At 36.6% G+C, this 15,298-nt stretch overlaps 1 protein-coding gene across 1 annotated transcript in view; it reads left to right on the top strand.

Annotated features, from left to right (window-relative positions):
- Positions 1 to 316: 316 nt before the first annotated feature.
- PTPN1 (protein tyrosine phosphatase non-receptor type 1) overlaps positions 317 to 15,298 on the top strand; it is a 65,123-nt gene continuing 50,141 nt past the window's right edge. The window contains exon 1 of the mRNA XM_074288589.1: positions 317 to 643. Coding sequence (XP_074144690.1) covers positions 587 to 643 — 57 coding nt within the window. The 5' untranslated portion in view covers positions 317 to 586. The remainder of the gene's footprint in view (positions 644 to 15,298) is intronic.

Here is a 15,298-nt window from a genome sequence, read left to right on the forward strand (position 1 = left end):
CAGGGGGCTGTGCCAGGACTTGAACCTTTGCTTCCGTGTTTGGCACCTAATCCATCACCCACACACTAGGGCAAGGACCCAAATTCAAACGAAAGCCCGGTGGCCCCCGGGGGTCGCCTAGGTAACAGTGCGCGCGCTCGGGGCTCAGCCGGAAGCACGGGGAAGGCGGGGCGGGGGGGGAAAGCTCGAAGCCCCGACGTCTCGCGGGGCCTGACGACAGTGCATTTAGAAGGCAGAAAGGGAAGTGTTCGCCCACCACCCTTTGGGAGTTCCTTTTGGCCCCGCCTCTCTCGGAAGTCCCCCGCGAGGATTGGCCGTCGGCCCGGGGCGGGGCCTGAGGCAGGCGCGGTGCGTACTTCCGGCTGCCTAGTTGACATGAAGAGGCAACGGTGGTGGTTGAGGAGGCGGTAGCGGCAGTGGCCGGTTCCTGGGGCTCGAGGGCTGAGGAGGGACTGAGGTGGCGGTGTTGAGGGCGGCACCAGAGCTGGAGGAGGTGGTGGAGGGCGGCGGCGGCGCTGGCTGCGGAGGAGACGGACCAGCGGGAAAGAAGGGGGAAGCCACACCCGCTGGCCTGGACGTCTTAGAGATGGAGAAGGAATTCAACCAGATCGACCAGGCCGGCAGCTGGGCGGCCATTTACCAGGTGCGGGAACGCCGACCGCGGAGCCCTGGCTCCTCCGGCGCAGTTAGGCCTCCCCTTTCCCCTACCCGGGGCTTCTGCTGGGTCTCCCTCCGCGTCTCCCCCCTTCGCGCTCAGCTCTTGCTTTTTCTGGGCCTGCGCTCTAGCTTTAAGTCCGACTGGAGGCAGGATTCTATCCTTTTCTTCCCCAGCAGATCCTGAGTGTGCTACCCGGGCGCCCCCATCCCCCCCTTTTTTTTGTTCTTGCAGGGAAGCTACTCTTCCCCCCCAAAACCTACTGAGCCTCGTGAGACGCCCCTTTGTCCCTAAGCTTTACTTTCCGTATCCCACATCCTTTCATGTGTGGCCCCGAACTTCTCTGTAGGTTGTCACACACGAAAGCTTAGCAAGATGATCTTTGGGCTGAAAAATGATCGGGCAGGGCACAGTGATCGCCTTTAACTCTTTATCCTTTCCCACCTCTCCCGGACCCCCGCTCTTTGTCTCCGGGGACTGATTCACCCCCAATTTCACCTCCCTCAGGAAAAGATTTGGGCATCTTGGCAATTGTTCCATTATTCACTCCCGGAAATAATACAGATGGATCAGTTTTCTCTTTCCCTCCCCTTTTCTGCCACTTACCCGGATTCGGCCCAAAGGTGAAAGGACTGAGTAGCTTATCTGGAGAGGGGCCTGTTTAGTGCCGTCGTTATTTGACTTCACAAAAGATTGACCTTCCAGACGAGGATAATAAAGGAGAAAAAAGGAAATTGAAACTCCTCCAATCCAACCCAAATTAGGATGAGTTCCACTTCTGTAAGGCAGTCAGAGCTTGTTACCTGGCACCTGGTTAGCTCTGCAGAGATCCTGTCTTGTGTGGCCTGTTAGGATGTGGTGGCGTATAAGTTGTATTTTTTAAGTAGTAGGTTGGGAATAAGAAAAGAGATAGTTTTATCGGTAGCCAATTCCTCTAAAGAAAACGTATAGTTACTATTTAATGTAGTGTAATAATGGGTGAAGATTAACAAAATAATATCTTAGCACAAGACAAAGTAAAGAGGGTTTTATTTCTCATAGTTTCAGTTACTTGCCTTAATTAGCTGAAGCTCCAGTTAAGGTCAAAAAACTAACTCCTCCGCCAGTGTTCTAAAATCTATTTTAAGATTCTTTTTTAGAAAATACTTGAAGTTGTTAGCTACTGATAAAAGGGCTGCCCAGGGCTTTTATTCTGATTTCTTTCAACTACCTTTTTCCAGGACGTTCTTTTTGTTTGGGCCTTGAGATATATGGGCTGTTGATGGATTTGAGATCATATATTGCCAAGTTATTGTAATATCTGATATTCAGCATGTCAAGTTTAGATTCCTTGTCTATTATGACTGTAAAATGACAAAATTCATTTCATGTAGTAACTTGTGAATTTCTGGAGGGGAATAATAGAGGAAGACTTGAAAAAAAATTAGTGCTTTTAAAAAGTACAGTTTGTAGATGAATGTATAAATATGTGTATAAATGTGTGATTTGTAAATTTATGAATTTGTTTTTGTAGTTGGACTCTTTCTTAGACCATAGTATCATTAAATCACAAATTAATATAGTAGAAAAACCTTGTCTCTGTACACCAGGGAAAGTGAAAATAATAAAGATTAACCATGCTAGCTTCTCAAAAAAAGTTTTGTCATATTTCTACTAGAAGAGTTAAATATGATTACTTTAAAATAGTCGTCCGACCTCTTTGGCATTGCTACAATTCTGGATATGCTTTCTGTGGTGTTAAGAAAGCTTGGAATCTCTGTTCCTCTCTCTTAACATTTACTTTTATCATCGTGAAAATTTGAAGATTTTTTGATTGCAAACTGTTGTTGCTTATTGTAGAACCAAGCCTTTAAAATATTGTTTTAAAAGAGATAGAATGTTTTCAAAAAGAGATGGGAACTGATCTTTTAAATCTTAGCAGAGTAGGCATTTTTCTGCTTTATATATTTACTAACTTTAATCCATTATTTCTCCCCAGAAATTAGAAAAGACCATATGCCATAAATTAATGGAGAATAAAGGGATTTCAGATTTTCGTGGTGGTAGCATATGCTTAGTATATAACACTCTTTCTTAGTACAACTGAGGAGGAGTCTGGCATATTAGAATGTTGGACTTTTGGTTAGGAAGATTAAATCTGACCCAACATGTACTAATTGTATAACCCCAGACAAATTACTGTTCACCAGAAATTGTTTTAGCCCACAAATTACAGGTAGATGGTTACCTACATTAGTGGAGGAAATTTTCACAATGGAAGTTCCCTAAACTGATGAAATCATAGGTCTGGACAAATCAGTATGCTGTGTTGCCTTGGAAGCATCTTCTCCTACACCCCCCCCCCCCCAAAAAAAAAGGGCAGATTTTCTACTAAAGAACAAAAACAGATAATGGAACAAGACTTAAGTGTGAAAAAGGAAGAAGTTTATTGGGTTCAGACTAATGTGGCAGGAAAGTCTGGCGTTAGCTGCTTATTCAAGCAACTGTCTGCTGGTTTAATTTGGTAGAATATAAAGAGTTCTTTGGAATTTTAAAGTTGATCAACGGCATTCATATCACTAAGTGTTCACTCCAGAAAATTACTCTGATGATAAAAAGCATATTTGGGCAGTGTTTACAATTCATTTTTTGGCCTTTAAGCAATTATATCATATTTGGAAAATGGAATGCTTTTTGGCTCATCCCAAATTTGATTGAGCTGGCAATACTAGAAGGAAAATACAAGTATGAAAAGAAACATTGGCCTTGGAAAATGAGGTGAAGGAAGGTAGAAGATGGTCCATATATACTTTGTGACATAAATGAAATGCTTTTCTTTCTTTTTTTTTTTTTTTAATAAACAAAACAATAAGCATTGGCTTAAAGGAAAGACTTATACATTATAAGCAAGTTCACCCAGAATGCCAGCTTTAATTTAAAAACAAACACAAAAAACTAGCTATAGAGGAGAGTTAATAATTTGTTTTTGTTGTAGTTGTTCAGTCATTTTTTTCGATTGTTTGCACTTCTCCATGACCCCATTTGGGGTTTTCTTGGCAAAGATACTGGAGTGGTTTGCTATTTTCTTTTCCAGCTCATTTTACAGATAAGCTAAACTAAGACAAACCAGATTAAGTGACTTGTCCAGGGTGTCACAGACAGTATAAGTCTGGGACTATATATGAACCCAATAAAATGAATCTTACTGATTTTAGGCCAAACACTTTATCCACTGTGCCACCTAGCTACCCTATTGATTGATTGTTAACAAAACCATATGTTAGTGTCTCCCTAAAATTCCTTAATTTTATTATGTGCATCTGGCATATAATACCCCAGTGGAATAGGATATTAAAAGTTTGATACTATTTGTTTAAAGAACATCGTCTACAGGGAAATATTAAGTTGGCGGTAAATTAAAAAAAACTTCAGTATGATGTTTGTCATTCAATTAAAAAAAGAAACAAAGATAAAATGAATCTTCATCATCAATCATTCAGTGACATATTAATTCTAAATGGTATTTAGTCTAGAATAAAACAAGAATTGGTTTTAGTTGGCCATAACTTTGGAAATGGAATAAACTTATAATCAACGATATTTTGAGTTAACTTGGAAGCATCAGCAAATATGATATGGTGGAGGGGAGAATAACTTAGTACCATTATTCAGTTGACATCATTGGCATATTTATAGGAATGAATGCCCTGGTACATTTGGAAATAAGTAAGCTCTTCCAGTGGCTCTTAGAAGCATTCAGAGGACAATGATTATGAAAATCGTTTTCATTATGACATTGTACTGATTTCCTCACCCCCTTGCTATGTAACTGAATTTTTTTTTTTAATATGAAGCCTCTATGAAGCCATATAATAATGTGGTTGAATTATTTTACTGCATTCTTTATATAAAGAAACAGGAAACTTCATTAGAGATTTTAGATATATAATATGCTTTATCCTCTACTTTTTTATGAGACTTTCCTTACTTTCTATTTTGACACTACTCCTGTAGGCTATAAAATAAACGACATAAGTGTGTATATTGTCATAGATCTTTTGCATAAAGCTGGCATTTTCCTTACAATGTCATGTTAAATTGGTTCTGTGTTTCCACTAATTAGTTTCAGCTAGTAGGTTGTATAAATTCCTTTACTTTGATATGTTAAGTGAGGTTGATGCTGGAGTTGGTTTGATTTTAAGGGGGAAAAAATGTTCTTTATAATAATCAGATTTAAGATTTCCAAGCATCATCTGTGTAAGCTTTCTTAGAAGTTATTACAGGCCTGAAAATAGATTGTCACCCTGGAAGAAAAATAGTGATATAATACATTGTTCCCACATCCTAATTTGACGTAAGTTTACATAGGTTCTTAGTTACCTAGAATCTCAAAATTAGGAGAGATCTTAGGACATTATATTTACAACTGAAGTGAACTTTTAAAGGTTCTCTGTTCAGCTCTTCATTTTTACAAATTAAAAAACTCAAACCTGGAGAAGTGAAGTAGCTTGCCCAAGATCATGTCAGTGTCATACAGAACTGGGGTTTGTACACAGTCAAGCCCCTAGCCCCATTCTCTTACTATAACTGCTTCATTTTATAGATCTGGAAACAGGCTTATAGAGAGGAAGTTAACTTTAGCTACCCACATCATATTGGCAGAGACAAGACTAGAACTCGGGGCTTCTTATTTTTTACACAGTTATATTCTTTCAAGAGGGACATTTCAAGGAATGAGCTTCTTCCCCCCCCAACCCCCATCATTTGTGTCAAGAAGAAAATCTATGTCCTATTTTTCATTTGGCATTCACAGACTTATTGAGGACCTACTTGGCACATATATTGTCCTATATATTCTGTGATGGATACAAAAATATGTGATGGTGATTTTTTAAAAGAACTTGTATATAAAAACATAAGATTTTTGAAAAGGACTTATGGGTATGCAACAGAAATTGTAATTGCTTGGTTCTCTTCCCCCCCACCCCAACCCCTCCTCATAGAAGACAGTGGCAAATTTATAGTTGGCTTGTGATGAATTTAACAGTCGCATGGGAAGTGGAACATCTTGGTCTTTTTATCAACTTCTGAATCATGCTGTAACTTTATGATGTTATTTTTAGATTTGGTTTCTTTGTGCTACAGGGCTATGCACTTAGTAGACTCAATATTTTTTGATTTACTGGTGTAAAATCTATCTACATTTCCACAAAATAGATAAACCTTAACATCTTACTGAAGCCTATGTATTCATAAAACGATGGTCTTGAGAAATATTTGAGGATCCTCAGAATAAATAACTTTATGAGTCAGTGAGGAATATAATCTTAGGCATAGTCAAGACAACATAAAAAAGGTAATCAAAATTGTTCTTCAGTTAACACTTTGTACCTTTCTGTGCATCTATGTAATACTATCTGTTAAAGCTATTTGTGTTTGTTTCTTTGACATATAATGGGAAACAGGCTGGATTCCATCTCATCTCCCCCAGCAGGTACCATAGTATTCTGAACCCAGTAAGCACTTTTAAAATATTCACAGGAGGGGGCAGTTAGGTGGCACAGTGGATAGAGCACCAGCCTTGAATTCAGGAGGACCTGAGTTCAAATGTGGTCTCAGACACTTAACACTTCCTAACTGTGTGACCCTGGGCAAATCACTTAACCCCAGCCTCAGGGGGGGAAAAATTTTTCACAGGAGTGAATCATTGAAAAGAACACTGGTTTTAATTGGGACACTTGGTTAATGTTCCATCCCAGTAATTAACAGTGTGAACTTGGAGTAACTACTTCTTTCTTGAGGCCAGTTTCCCCATTTGTAAAGTAAAGTGTTAGTTTACTTTCTTTGCCCAAGACTGAGGTCTAAGTTCCTTTTCAACTTTAACACTGTTTAGTGCTATCAGATTGTAAGGGACTGGAACAATCCTTGTAGAATTGAAACAATATTTTCCTTGTTAGGAAGTGTCTCAGTTTATGCCAATATTCAGAACTTATTTTAATACTTTTTTTTTATATCATTGCAAAAAAAATTTTTTTCTAAACAAAACCACTTCATTATCCTTTCCAGTAAATGTAGTTTTAGTAACACGAGCAAGCAGCTTTCATTTAAAGTTACATGCATGACCTGTGTCTAAGTAGAATCTGAGTGGCTTTTCCTGTAAAAGATTGAGGAACTGATTCTTCAGAATTTACCAGACACCTGCTAGGTACTTAAAGAATAGTAGACTTAAGTTGTAATTTTGGAAAAGCCATCACCTGACATAACATTAATCTGAAGAGCATATTTTTTTTTTACATATAATTTGCTATGGTTTTGTAGAAAGTACCCAATAAAGATCATTCACTTGGATTGTTCTGATAGAACAAGAAATAGAAAGCCTTTATTTACCTTTTTTTGATTTAACAGATCCAAAGTTTCTTGATTGTCAGGGAATAAGTACAGGGTCCACTGTAGCTTATAATAATTAATATCTTTGCATTCAAGCAGTTCAGTTTGTAGCTCCATGTGATTATGATACCAGTAAAAAATCTAAACTACAATAATGGGTAGTAATCATTTGGATAGAAGTTAGTGGTTGCCTGTCAGTACCTGCAGAGATGGATTTTTAGAACCAGTTACTTAAAAAATTTTAAATGTCACTCAGAATGTCAGTTACTTTAATTCATCTCTTAGAGTGATCAATTTCTATAAATTGATTTTTTTTTACTACCTCATTACAATATTAATGCTAAGATTTTAACCTCAATTTCCATTTTAAGACTAAAGTCCTTATTTTGCAAAGGGGATTTCTTTACTAATACAGATATCTCTACTTTTTTGTAACCTATACATACAATTATTACAATTATACAAATTATACAAAAATAAATTTAGTATTCAATAGCTTTTGCCAGAGATTTGGAGGTTTTATTTTCCTCAAATTTTACACATCCTGGCAACTCAGGGAGCTATATCCTGTTATGCATCGCTTAAAAGTAAATGGATATATAATAATTATTCTAAATATCTGCAGTACTCTTGAGGACAAATTACGTATAGATATTGGGAAATGAAATCAATTCTTAATGTATCATCACTAAATCAAAAATATATGTTAGCTATATTTGACCTATCAATAGTAGGAAATAGTAAATTTACTTAGGTGGCTGTGATGGTTGATTATCATCCTTAAGGGGCAGTACCATACAGATTACTACATGGACATGCAACTACAAAATAGTTATCTTGTCAAGAAACAAAAAATTTCATGGTGATCTTAAGAGTATACCCTTAGTTTTTTGTACTTGACTATAGTTAAATAGTACCATATGGGGTTAGGGCTTCTGGCTTCTATTCAGACCCCAATCAGGTTTATGAAGTCCTCAGGACCATGCTAAGATGGACATTTTAATCAGAACAGGCCAGTTGAGCTGTTATAGAATTAAACAAGATCTCCACATTTCTATAGAGAACTTTGGGGTACCAAGTATTTTATTCATAATTGCCTTGTGTCCAGTTATTCCACAGCTACTTTGGCAATATTCTAGAAATTATCACACTCAGCAACTTTAAGTTGTTGTGTTGTTCATTTATTTCAGTTGTGTTGCTAAAGATACTGGAGTGTTTGCTGTTTCTTTGTCCAGCTTCTTTTACAGATGGAGTGGCTTAGATTAGATTTGAATCTATTAAAATAAGTTTTCTTTACAACTGATATATGTTTATCTTCCAGTGGATGGGGAGAAGTGGTGGTAAGGATGGAAACCATTTGGAACTCAATTTTAAAAGAAAAGCATATTGAAATAAATATTAAAAAAAAAAAAAAAAGTCTTCCTTCAGGAAGGCTGGTACTCTATCCACTTCATCACCTAACTGCCCCATGTTCAGTTGTAACAGGTACCTTACTTTGTTTGAATGTTATATTATCCTTTTCTAGTTTTATCTTCATAGTTCCTCATATTTCTTCTATAGAAGATTTCCTTTATTACTAATAGTATCTCTAGGACTATATATACTTTGCTTTGTTTGTAGTATAAATTACCATTTTATTTGTATTGTATAATGGTTGGAGAGCTGGCCTCAGAGCAAGAACTGGCTTTTTAAAGACCTCCTTTTGTCATGCTGACTTAATGACCCTGGCAAGTCATTTAATCTCTCACTGTTCTGGTCAGCTCTTTCCTTGGTCAATAAATTGCAGGGGCAATGACAGCCTGCATTGGTGAATTTCCTCACATTTGGGAGTACCCCTTTCAGTGAAACCACAGATCTATCCCTTTCCCTATTCCTACATGCTTCTTTCCCCTCATAATAGTTCATTGTTCCCCTCCCACTTTAACTCCTAATAATATTTTTTCTACCTATATCCTAGGACTTTCATGAAGACTCTTGTGAAATGCAAAAAGTTTTTATGACACTGATACTTGATACTAAGATAAAATTTTCACACAATTCATGATAATTCAGAGAATTGATAATTTTGCAGGTCTCCATTTATATAATACTAATTTACTAATGATTATACTAAATTAATTACCAGAGAATGACTTTTTGAAACCAAAGTGATTCTGTGAAGTAGAAAGGGTAGGGAAGGATTTGATCTGCCTAGGTAAGAATGTCTACACAGAGGAAGTGGAAGATCTTATAAGTCTAACTAGATATTTCCTAAGATAATTCAAGTTTATGAAATATATCTTAATTATGACAGATAATTAAATGCTAATTTTTCTCCTATAAGTTATTCCTTTATTGCTAACAATGTAATTTAAATTTTTTACATCAGGGTTTTGATGTTGAGAGCCTAACTTTTCAGGTAGGGAATAAGACTTTGAAAAGAAATTGGGCCAGAAATAGATTTCCATGGGATTTGTTCAGAAATAGTTAATATTCTAACAACTTAAGTATTGCACAGGACATATTGATTTTGCTTAAGGATAAAAAGCAACTGTTTTCTTCTACATTTTTTTGATGTACAATGTGCTTTAGTCACGTTACATGCCTCAAGATTCTTTGTAAAAACAAAAGTGGAACTAACATTAACTAAAACGTTAAGCTTTCATTTCATTTTTATGTATATTACTTTAGTGTTTGATTTCACAGGCTGATTTAAAGGTGATGATGAATGTATTTGATTTATGGTTTGAATTAATTTTAGTTTCAATCAGATTATTTGTGTCATTTAAAAAAATTTGCTTTCTAGAAACTCTAAAACTTAATAAGTTGGGCATAAAAATCTCAACAATTCCTTGCCCAGGTTAAAAAGTATTTTTGCTTTACATTATAAGTTGAACATATATGCAGTCTGGGGAGTCACAGCAACTTAATACTTCTTTTTTTTTTTCCCCCTGAGGCTGGGATTAAGTGACTTGCCCAGGGTCACACAGCTAGGAAGTGTTAAGTGTCTGAGATCAGTTTAGAACTCGGGTCCTCCTGAATTCAAGGCTGGTGCTCTATCCACTTCACCATCTAGTTGCCCTCCAACTTAATACTTCTAAAAGATGTAAAAACACTTTTGAAAAATGCACTTCTATTTCTTAGTAGAGATTTTTATTAAGCAGGGTATAGGCACCCTAACATTAAACTCAAGGTTGTTGATTCTGGCTACTCTGCTGTGACCTAAGAGCATTTCCTTGGTTTAGGGGGGAAAAAAGCCTAATATTAAAGCTCCTTGCTCAGTATCATTCTCAAGGATTGTCTTCATTCTCTATCCACCCCCAAGGATAGAATAGTCCTTACAGGACCCTAACTCCCCCCACCTACCCCGTCCCTCCATTCTAAATCATAGTTGATTTTTGTGAGTGTATTTCAGTGACACAGTGACTTTTGCTTTGTTTCTCTATCAATAACTGGTTATTGAAGTTAGAAATCAGATAAAATTAAATTGTGTAAGATTATAAGATTTAGTGTTGAGGATGATAGCAAAACATTGATAAAGTGATACTAAATGTTTATTTCAAGTGATCAAAAAACATATTATCCATGAGACTAAGGATGAGGACCCTTACCCTTCATTATGTATTTTTACATAAAGATGATTTGTGCTTCACTGCTCCAATCTCAAGTTGTCCTGTCTATCACTATGTTGTTGGTCACAAGAAGAAGGACCAAGTAGTTCAGTATTGCTCACCACTGTTTGTGGGTTGAGGAGATAATGGCTTTGTTTACCCTGAAGCTGATCTAAAAAGTGGGACACACTTAAATTGTTGCATGGACTTGCCTCAATTCAATCCCATTAATGTGACCTAGCTATTTATATTTTACAAAGGTATATAGATCTTCAGATCTATAGTCACATACTACTTGGTGTCATGTTTATAAGTGCACAATCATTATTCCTTTTAAATTTTTAAAAATTTTAAATATGTATGAATAAACATTTAATCAATTTGTAATGATTTTCATTCTCATGCTAGTTTATATCTCATTGCTCATTCCCATCTAATTTGTACCTGCTAACAACCATAAATTGACCTATAGTAGAAGGACATGAGGATGAAATTTTAAATGATCCTATCTTTGTCCGAGTTCACTCAAATAACTATAACAGTCTTCAACATAGCATAATCAGGATTCTGCTGCCTTTCTTTGCTGTAATTTCTATAACTTGGAAGTGAGATTAAGGTTTGCTCAATGCTTCACAACTCAATAAAGGATGTAAAAATGTACTTTGTACCTCTTGATCTTGGGCTAGTTTTCTGTGTTCCCTTTTGGAACTGAATACTTTAAAATCAAAGAAATCAAAAAAGACCCAAAACGGCTTAATTCTCTTTGTTATATACTATATATATATATATATAACATACTATTAACAAGGAGAATTTACATATAATATAAAATTAATTATTTTTGTACAACTTATTTGATGAAATTGAATGGGGGAAGGAGAGGATTTGGAGGGAAACCAGGAATCAGAAAGGAGGGGATAGAGTTGATGTAAGAAAAAGGAAACTGAAGAAAGAGTGAGCTTCACAGTAAAATCTAGAAAAAAATGAATATGTAGATGTTTATTACTTTTTATATTCTATCCTCATTTTATTATCTTCCTTATACTTCACCTTTAAGAATATTTTGGGAAAATTGCTATAATATTTTCCACTTAGGCAGCTTACTATATCTATATTTTGTCTCATATTAGCTTATTTCCATGAACTTGAAATTCCATGAATTTGAAAATTAAATTGGATGAATTATAAGTGAACTAGTAAAAAAAAATTACTTAGGTGCTAAATGGTTTCTAGTGTTTTTATTTTCCATAATTTATTTGTCTTTTGCTTAGAAATAATAAGTGAATGAAAGAGTATTTTCTAATATGTATTAGACGTAGCGAGAATAGGCCCTGCCTTCAAGGATTATAAATTCTAGTGGATGAGGACGACAACATATTATAAGAGACTGGTGGCCAGAGGAAAATAGCAGTGATATTATTGATTTGATTACTATTCCTAGTAAAAGAGGCAGAAAGTTAAAGCAGTCAAAGTTTTGTAGAGGAGAGAGAGAGAGGGAGAGGGAGAGGGAGGGGGAGGGGGAGGGGGAGGGGGAGGGGGAGGGGGAGGGGGGAGAGGGGAGAGGGGAGAGGGGAGAGGGGAGAAGAGAGAGATATATTCAGGAGTAGATCTTAAATTATTACATTGTTATCAGATATCACTAAGTTATATTTTAGATCAAAACTAGGATATAGTGTTTTATTTATGCTTAGTTGAGTTCAAGAAGTCATAATGAATGATACATAAGGAAGAGTATTTACTTTTAATGACTAATCAGGTTGTATACTCTAATTTAATGAAATTGGAATTGGAATTTTGTGAACCTTTCTTCCCCTAAATTGTGTCAAAAGCCTAAAGCACTCTATCAAGTTCAATATGGCACTCTCAGATATGTAGTTAAATATGGTTTTTCTTATACTTGTGAAGTGGAAGAAGTGAATCTGATACAAAATCCAATTTATCTCTTTTATTTAAATTTATTTTAGCTTTGACTTTGTCTCATAGTCTGCTTTTCTTGCATTGGTTGAAATTTGTGTTATCTCTTTTTAATATTTTATAAGCACCATATTATTAAAATTTGATTTTTTAAATTCATTTCTGTTTTAGGGGTGAATTTATCCCATTCTCATTCAAAATTATAATTACTATTTGTGTTTTTCCCTCTATCCTATTTTTCCTCACTATTGTCTTTCTCAGCCCTTCTTTTTAAAACCTTGTCTCTCCTCTAGCTTACTTCTAACCATTATCACTCTATTCCATAAACTTTTAAAGAATCTCTGAGCCCCTTTTTCTTCTCCCACCTTCCTAAATATTATTCTATATTCCCTTTTCAAATCTCTCCCTGTTCTTTTCTTTCACTCTCTTATTTATATATATGTGTGTGTGTATAAAAATATATATGTATACATATATATGTGTGTGTATATATATACACGCACACACATATATACATATACATTTAGGTGACTTTTATATCCTTCTAGATGTATATATTTTTCCATCTTTAACTCAGGTCTGATGAGAGTAGAGTTCCAAGATTACAAGCCTTCCACTCCCCACCTGATACCTCTGTATCTTTTCTTCCTCGCTCCTCATTTGTACCACTGCTTTTTTTTTTTTTTAACCTTTTCCTACACAATTTTTTTGCTTTTGAGAATCACCACATACTCAACTCATCCTAGTCTTTCTTTTGAACTAACCAGTTACTAATGAGTCTTAAGAATACAGCTTACATTTCTTCATATATATAAAGTAAACTCTTTAACATTATTGAATCCCTAGTGATTGGTCTTTGATGTTTACCTTATATTTCTTATGGCTCTTACATGACAGATTTTCCATTAAGTTCTGGTCTTTTTGTGACAACTCTGAAAGTCTGTCAATTCATTTGAATGTCTTCCCTGACCCTCTTCTCTCCCTTCAGGATTATAACTTTGCTGGGTAAAAAAAACACACACATAGTATTCCAAGAACTGCATCTTTTAGTGTTGTAGCTGCTGGGTCTTGTTTAATTGTGTTTTAATTATGGCTTTGTAATATTTGAATTTGTTTTTTTGTTTTGTTGTTTTGTTTTAGTTATTGCTCACAGTATTTTTTCCTTAACCTGGGGGTTTTGAAATTTGGTCTTGATATTCCTGTAGATTTTCATCCTTAGGACCGCTTTCAGGTAATGATTGATAGATTTTTTCTTTTCCTACTTTTCCCCCATGTTTTAAAACTTCAGAACAATTTTCATTAATTATTTCTTATAATATTGTATGAAGATTTTTTTTGATTACCTTTCAGGTAATCCAATAATTGTTATGTTTTCTTTTTTTGATGTGTTCTGCAGATCAGTTGTTTTAAGAGGTTTTACATTCTCTTTTTTAATTATTTTTATTTTGTTTTATTGTTTCTTAGATATTCTTATAATATTTGCATATGTGCGTGTATATATATTATGTGTGTGTGTATATATATTCTTGTATATCATTTGCTTTCCCTTGCCCATCCCAGTTTTCAAGAAGTTATTTTCTTAGGACTCTGGATATCCTTTTCCATTCGATTGACCCTTCCTTCCTTCCTTCCTTCCTTCCTTCCTTCCTTCCTTCCTTCCTTCCTTCCTTCCTTCCTTCCTTCCTTCCTTCCTTCCTTCCTTCCTTCCTTCCTTCCTTCCTTCCTTCCTTCCTTCCTTCCTTCCTTCCTTCCTTCCTTCCTTCCTTCCTTCCTTCCTTCCTTCCTTCCTTCCTTCCTTCCTTCCTCCCTCCCTCCCTTCCTTCCTTCCTTCCCTCCCTCCCTCCTTCCTTCCCTCCTTCCCTCCTTCCCTCCCTCCTTCCCTCCTTCCCTCCTTCCCTCCTTCCCTCCTTCCCTCCTTCCCTCCTTCCCTCCTTCCCTCCTTCCCTCCTTCCTTCCTTCCTTCCTTCCTTCCTTCCTTCCTTCCTTCCTTCCTTCCTTCCTTCCTTCCTTCCTTCCTTCCTTCCTTCCTCCCTTCCTTCCTTCCTTCTCTCCCTCCCTCCCTTCCTTCCTTCCTTCTCTCCCTCCCTCCCTTCCTTCCCTCCTTCCCTCCCTCCCTCCCTCCTTCCTTCCTTCCCTCCCTCCCTCCCTCCCTCCTTCCTTCCTTCCTTCCTTCCTTCCTTCCTTCCTTCCTTCCTTCCTTCCTTCCTTCCTTCCTTCCTTCCTTCCTCCCTTCCTTCCTCCCTTCCTTCCTCCCTTCCTTCCTCCCTTCCTCCCTCCCTCCCTCCCTCCCTCCCTCCCTTCCTTCCTTCCTTCCTTCCTTCCTTCCTTCCTTCCTTCCTTCCTTCCTTTTCCCCCTACGTTTTTCTCTTTCTCTCTTATTTGATTTTTAAAGTCCTCTATATGTTCTGGCACATGACATGATCATTTGATATTACTCTTTGGAGGCTTTTTTTTTTTTGCTTCATTATCCTCTGAAAATGAAACCTTTCCCCATTATAGCTTTCTGTGCCTGAGTTCTTTTTCCTTTTGCTTACTTATTTTTGTTTTGCTTTCTTTGTTGTTTTGCTTTCTTTGTTATTATAATCACTTCTAGTCTTGGGGTGTGAGGGATAGATAATGCCTCTGGCCTCAAGTCCTTCTTATTGTCCTGAGTTTTGTTCCAGACCTAGCCTTGCCACTCTTTTCCTCCTCTAGGCCTTAGCTAAGGACCTGGGCTACACTAATTTGGAAATGTTCTTGCCCTCCTGTGACCGTACCTTTTAATCTTCCCCTC

The sequence above is a fragment of the Sminthopsis crassicaudata genome, chromosome 2, assembly GCF_048593235.1.
Source record: "Sminthopsis crassicaudata isolate SCR6 chromosome 2, ASM4859323v1, whole genome shotgun sequence".
In the NCBI taxonomy this organism is placed as follows: Eukaryota; Metazoa; Chordata; class Mammalia; order Dasyuromorphia; family Dasyuridae; genus Sminthopsis; species Sminthopsis crassicaudata.